Source organism: Panthera leo, chromosome A2 (assembly GCF_018350215.1).
Source record: "Panthera leo isolate Ple1 chromosome A2, P.leo_Ple1_pat1.1, whole genome shotgun sequence".
Taxonomy (NCBI): Eukaryota; Metazoa; Chordata; class Mammalia; order Carnivora; family Felidae; genus Panthera; species Panthera leo.
This window is the reverse complement of record NC_056680.1, coordinates 144703400-144709974: the sequence shown is the minus strand read 5'-3', so window position 1 is coordinate 144709974 and position 6575 is coordinate 144703400. Positions and strand designations below refer to the sequence as shown.

Sequence of the window (6575 nt, the reverse complement as noted above, 5' to 3'; positions counted from 1 at the left end):
ACGATCGCTGCAGACAGATTCTCTCCATCCAAGAAGGGAGCAGAGGGCAGAGAACCTGCTGGTGTGGGAATTTCCGATTTTGGTGCCTATCCAAGGAATTGCCACCTCAAATCAAATAAACAGCCTTTTAACAGTGTATGTGAGAAGGAAGTTTATTACACTAAAACACACACATGTAATAATATTGCCATTATTTACTATTATCGTTTGTGATGATGATAACGTCACTGGCAGTTGAGCGATTAAGCGTGCGGGGGACTTGGGGGAGGGGGCACAGGGCTGTGAGGGCAGGAGAAAGAGGAACTACATCTCCCAGAACGCCCCGGGAAAGTCCACGCCGCGGCGGCGGCGCCCCACCCCTTTCGCCAGCCGGGCCCGCCCCGCAGATGACGTCACAGAGGTGACGTCACGGCGCCCAGAGCGAGGCTGGGGTAGAGAGGCCGACTGAGCAGGAGTCGTCCGCTTGTCGTGGAGGCTGCTAGGGAGCCGGCGAGAGGGTGAGCGGGCGAGCAGGCGAGCGAGCTAGAGCAGGCAGGAGGGAGCGACGCGCGGCGCAGAGTAGCGCCGGGGCCGGGCCGCGGCGGAACCCACAGCCGGAGAGGGGCAGCCCGAGCCGGGCGCCGCGGGGTCCCCACCCCCACTCGGCCGGACAGTGCCCGGTGTTCCCCCGTGCGGGGGGCGGCGGCGGCGGCGGCTGACGGGACCGGACAGGATCGCGGGGGTGTTGCCACCTCCACCGAGGAGCCGGCGCGGCCGCGGGCTCCTCAGAGCCGGGGCCCGGGGCCCGTGATAGACGGGCCGAGGAAAGGAGAGAGGCGGCGGCGGCGCAGGCGACGGGGAGGCAGCGGCGACACCATGTCATCCCCCAGTCCGGGCAAGAGGCGGATGGACACGGACGTGGTCAAGCTGTATCCTTCGTGGAGGGGGGATTCGGGCTGTCGAGGGGGGGGGGCTGTGTGAGGAAGCCCAGGGCACCCCTGAAACCCAAGCAGGGGCCCTGGGGCACTCCAGGCCACTGTTCGAGGCTCCCTTCCTCTCCTCCCTCCCCCCAGTGCCTACGGCGGCTCCTTGGCACCTCCCAGGAGCCGAGAGCCTTTCCAGCTCCCCCTTTATCTGCAGCACCCCGAAACGTGCGTTGTTTCTCGCTGTTCTGCACCCCCTTTGCCCGTGACTCTCCTCCACGACGTTTGGATTCCCAAGACGACGTGGTTTTTTTTTTTTGGTGTTTTTTTTTTTTTTTTTTTTTTTTTTTTTTTTGCAGGACCAGCTACCTCTCTCTTTATCACCATGTCCACCTCAGGGTCTCTCCTGTTTGCTCGCTCTGGATTTAGGGACTCGTGATAGAAATTCCCGAGAGTGAAGCCTTTCTTCCTTTCTTGAGATGCCTCCATTCCCTCCACTCACTGTGCTTCTTGAACTGGGGTAACTCAAGTGACCTCCTTTATCCCTAATTCCTTTCTATATTAGGAAGAGTAGTCTGCTCAGTGCCCCCTCTTGTAATAAAGAGCTCTGAGTGTTTTAAATCAGAGACCCCTGTTAAGCTCTCTGGTCCCTAGAAGAACCCCACGGTTTTTCTTTTCACTGACAAAGCCTGTCCCACCCATAGTTGTATGCAGTGAGGACCCCCAGGCCCTCCATAAGCCACCCTCCATATTGTGGACATGACAGCTGGAGGAGGGAGAGAAAGAGGATCTCCTTGACAAAATAGCCCCTGTAGTGGCCACTTAAGCAAACTCTATGAGGGTAAGGTTCTCGGGGGAATAACTGCCCTGATTTTACCAAGTGACACCTTTTATTCTACCCCACCCCCCAACTTTATGTACTCTGGAGGTGGCAGTGGGAAAGCTATAACTGATAAGGGCCCTTCAGGCAGAGGTTTTGGTTGGAGTCCAGACTGATTATTTCGTGACCAGCTAGAGAAATTCGCGAAGGTTCCTGTGACAAATGGAGAAAATTTTTGAGGGGTAATTTAGAGGGTTGGGGGAGAGAGAGGAAACGAGCCCAGTGTTCTGAGCACCTAATCCCTGGGGAGAAGGGGAACCGGGGATGGGGAGTGGTGGTGTGTGAAACGCAGTTAAAAAGTCCTGTCTCCTGCTTCTCTTTCTCCCTCACCCCCATCCCCCCACCATTTCCCCCTGTTGCAGGGTTTTGTTTATATAACTCAAGTTGTTTGGCTAGATTCTTCAGGTGAATTCCTTCTTTCTTCCTTTTATTTGTTACTGTTTTTGATTGAACATTTTCCCTCTTTTTAGAGATTGATGATTATTGTCAAATACTGAGTTATGGAATTCTCAGAAGTTTTTTAAGAAGTAGTTTTTGTATTTGGTTTAGAAGTGGGGGATGGGAGAGAAGTTGCCTGGGCAAGAGATTTTTTTTTTTTTTTTTCATAATCTTTTCAAGAATAGGGTGTTTTTCTCCTCACTCGGGAAAACTTAGCCAGAAATTAGGAACAGTAGATAAAACTACTAAGTTTTAGTATTTGAAGTTCAGAATTTTGGGGTGGTGGGAAGGGGGATTACAGAGAGGAGCAAATAATAAAATATATGTTCCAAATACATGTCTAGGCACAAGTGAAATTGACTCTTCCTGAGCTGTTTGTGGCTGTGATTAAGTTTTGTAAACGTGTGAATGATACCAGTAATGTTGGCTTTTCATAATGTTGCAGGAAAACTTGTAACTATGGCTGTGTGTTCATTTTACACAAAGCAGTTTCGGGTTTTATTTTTGTTTAGAAACTAGGAAATGACATGGTGGCAGCATCTGAGTTATTTTTATCCTGAATTGAGAGTTACTGTCACACCTAATGCAAATTTCTACCTAATGTTTAATTGGGATGGAGGTGGAGAGAGAATTCCAGCTGTTTTTGATCAATGTCAGTGTCTCAAATTATATACATATATTTTTAGAAGATTGAGGATAAAGGGTGAGGCCTAACTTGACCTGATGCCTTTTCCATACAGTGCCTTTTGTTCATTTAGTAGTTGTGGCATCTAGAATGATTACCGCATTTAGGAGTCGGGGTGTGGGGGGTGGAGAGGGAGAGGAAAACAGACAAAGAACAGCAGGGTGTCTTTCTCTTTTTTCTTCCCCTAAGTGGCTTATTTCATAGCTTATTTTTAGTAGAAGATGAAGAAAGGCAAAGATGCATTGGCCTTCTGTTCTTTCCCCACCTTCCTCCTTTCTGACAAAAGAAAGCAGAGGCGCTTTAAAATCATAGATCTCTGAGATAGGAGGACAACAGTCTCGGGACTTAAAAGCCAGAGGTTATCTTTGTTTCATGTTTGTTATTTTCTGGTCTAACGTAGTTTGGAAGTTGAAATTTTGGTATTTCCTTTTGTGTGTGCATGTGTGTGGTGGGGGTGAGAGATTTTGTGGCCTCTTTTCTCTGTTGAATTCACATTAGTAGGCCCAAATGGAGCCCATAATTTTTGAGCAAGGTATATTTAGCAAAAATTTAAGGAAAAATTTCCCAACCCACTATTAAAATTAGTACAGTTGTGTGAAAGGGCCGGGGTTGAAAATGAAAGATGGTGGAGAGGAAGTAGAGAAGGTCTGAAGGAATGTACTTGCTTTTTGCCCCTCAGTGCCCCTTGATGATTTCTTTGGTATGGAGGCCAATAGCTGGTTTCATTGCAATCTCCTGTTTCAGCCCATTTTTGGATGTCTCCTGAGTGTAATTATGCCACCACGATTTACAGCTTGGCAGGGAACCTATAATAGTAGGAAAGTAGTGGTGTGGGGGTAGGGAGAGAAGGGGATGTGTAACTAATTGGCCACTGCTTTCCACCACCTAGCTAGGTTCTTTCCGAGACACTGTCTCTGGTTGTTGTTTGGAGTCGGTGCAATTTCTTTTGTGACGGGTTGGTAGGAGGAGAGCTGACTCTCAAGTTATGCAGGGAGTGAGTGTTTTGCACCGATGCACTTAATAATCTGCTGGGCGATTATGTTCTGAAACTCTGACTCATTCATTGTTTCTGTTCTGATCCTTTGCTGAGGGTTGTGCAAACCTCTCCAGGAGCCTAGAAACTGATGTACTGACTTCTGGGTCCTGTAGGAATTTGTCCCAATCAAAAAACTTACAGTCAGCCCAGATCCTGTGGTATGGTCGTGGATAGCGTGGCCATTTGTTTGCAAAGTCAGGTAGATTGGTGATACCGTGCTGTTCCCAGCCTGGCAAGCGTTAAGGTTTCCATCTCAAACCCAAACCCAGGCTGATTATCTAGATTGTCTGAGAACTGGGACTCTGGTGACCTTAAAGCGTGATTTGCCCTAAAGGAATATCGGTTTAAGTTCTCCCTGGTGGAGGAACAAACAGCTCAGATTACACGGGTTTCCTTGTTGGTGGGGGTTACTCGTCTCACCCTGTTGCACAGCCTGGTGATCCTTTTATCTGTGAACCAGTGGCCCCTGCTGAAGGCTGGAGCTGCTTGTTTTGGAAAAGCGTATGCAGGGAAAAGGCCTCAGGCACAGCTCCTCACAGCTCATTGGCTGCTCTGTTACTACCCGGAAAAGGAGGAGGGGTGGAGCTACCAAACAGCTGATGGAGTGTGTGACCAGAGTGTTTATATACAAAAGAAGTAGGGGCCGGGGACGCCTTGTGAGTGGTGTTACAGGATTAAGTGTATTTTCAAGGGGTGGAAAAGAGGAAAACCTGACCTCTCAGAGTACAAGAAATAAGTGTTCAGGGTTAAGTCAGAAAAGTGAATCTGATAATAATGGGGACTTGGCATGCCCTGTATTTGTTATTGGTGTGAGATTTTGGAATTTACTTTATAATACTAAGTTTTCAAAGATCTCCTTTTTCAGAGGGAGTTGTGGCAACTTAAAATAGGATATGCCGCCACTTTAAATGTACTTAAATGACTCATGCAGGGATTCAAAAGTATGGTACAAATGTAAGTTTTCCCTACAAAAGCTTGAAGAGTGATAGAAAGGGGCAGTGACTTTTACTAAATTCATTAGCAGCATTTAGTGAAACCTTACAGAATCCAGGGTGTCTGCTTTAGGGTTTCAGAAGCTTTCAGGAACAAGTTCATCCCCCTAAAATGTTTGAGCACCCACTTCATGCCGGGTTTGGTGCTAGGGGGTTAGTAGTGAAAAATTCAGTGTGGGTGGTCATGATGCTTATGTAACCAGTTAAACAATTAAAAAAAAAAAAAAAAACAAAAACCAAAGTAGAGCTGTTTATAGTAGGTCAGCATTGTATGTATCAGCTTTTTGAATAACTTGTATTTACTTTCAGAATTGACTTTTCAAGGAGAAGAAAGATTAAAAAGTGAATTTTATGCAATGGGATGTATGGGGTGCTATATTCCTATTATTTAAAAGGTAGATGTTAAAAGAAAATGGAAACAAAAACATTAAAATGCTTAACCCTTTGACATCAGCTTTGGTATTTTGTTGTTAATCAGTAATTATTCTATCCCTAAATTAGTAGTCTTTGTTACTCTTTAATTTGTGCTCAGAGTATAGACGATTCTGTAATCTTTTAACTAGCTCCAGTGTCAGTTGAGAGAACCTGTGTTTTGCTTTTATTTCCTGTGGACTCTGTTTTTGTGAGATGTTGAGGTGGAAGGTGGAACAGCTTTATGGTCTTCAAGCTAGAAATTAAAGGTTTGGCAACTCCCAGTATTCTGAATTTGTCTTCTCTGCCTAGATTTTGGTGACAAATATAACATACTGGTACTTATTTTTGTTAAGCAGGAACCTACATGAGTAAGCATTCACAGCTTCAGAACATCAGAGTCCTGCAGTGCAGTTCTAGTAAATTACACACAAGCCTGAAAATTCAGCTTTTAGGGGAGAAAAATCTTTTGCAGATGTGACCCATAAAAGTCCCTTAACCCTGTTTGTATGCATGTGTTAGAAACACCTGGATTTGTTGTTTTCCTAGTGTTGTGCAATTTGCCTAGTACCTTGACCTGTGTTGTGTGTGTGTGTGTGTGTGTACACGTGTATACGTATATATACAAATATATGTAATATTTAGTATCTTGTTCACTCTTAACAGATTTGATGGTTCTAAGAATCATTGGATTTTGTTTAAAGATTTTATTTTAAAGTAATCTCAACACCCAGCATGGGACTCAAACTCACAACCCCCGAGATCAGGAGTCGTATGCTCCACTGACTGAGCCAGCCAGGTGCCCCAAGAATCATTGGATTTTTTAGGCTTGCAATTCAGACCTGCAAAAGTGCTTATGGTATAATAGCTTCTTAACTATAGACCCACAGTGTACGTTTTAGTAAACTACTTTAACGAAAAAACTGGATCATGCAAGTAGTAAGACAATTGAGGAAAGTATTGGTTACAAAAGGGGGAAGAAAACAGTCACTCATAATCCTATCCTTTATACAGTGGTTCTCAAACTTTAGTGTGATCTTAATTACCTGGAGGGTTTGTTGAAATAGGTGCTGGGGTACTAGCCCTGGAGTTGTCTGACTCAGTGGTTCTAGAATGGGGCTCAAGAACTTGCATTTCTAACAGGTTCCCAGATGATCTTGATGCTGTTGGTCCACAATAGGGACCACAGCTTAAGAACCATTGTCCTCAAATATTAACATGATGGTGTTTT

At 45.6% G+C, this 6575-nt stretch overlaps 1 protein-coding gene across 1 annotated transcript in view; it reads left to right on the top strand.

Annotated features, from left to right (window-relative positions):
- The first annotated feature begins 414 nt into the window (after positions 1-414).
- UBE2H (ubiquitin conjugating enzyme E2 H) overlaps positions 415-6575 on the top strand; it is a 102872-nt gene continuing 96711 nt past the window's right edge. Inside the window, exon 1 of the mRNA XM_042924456.1 lies at positions 415-908. Within this exon, the coding sequence (XP_042780390.1) occupies positions 856-908 (53 nt within the window). The 5' untranslated portion in view covers positions 415-855. The remainder of the gene's footprint in view (positions 909-6575) is intronic.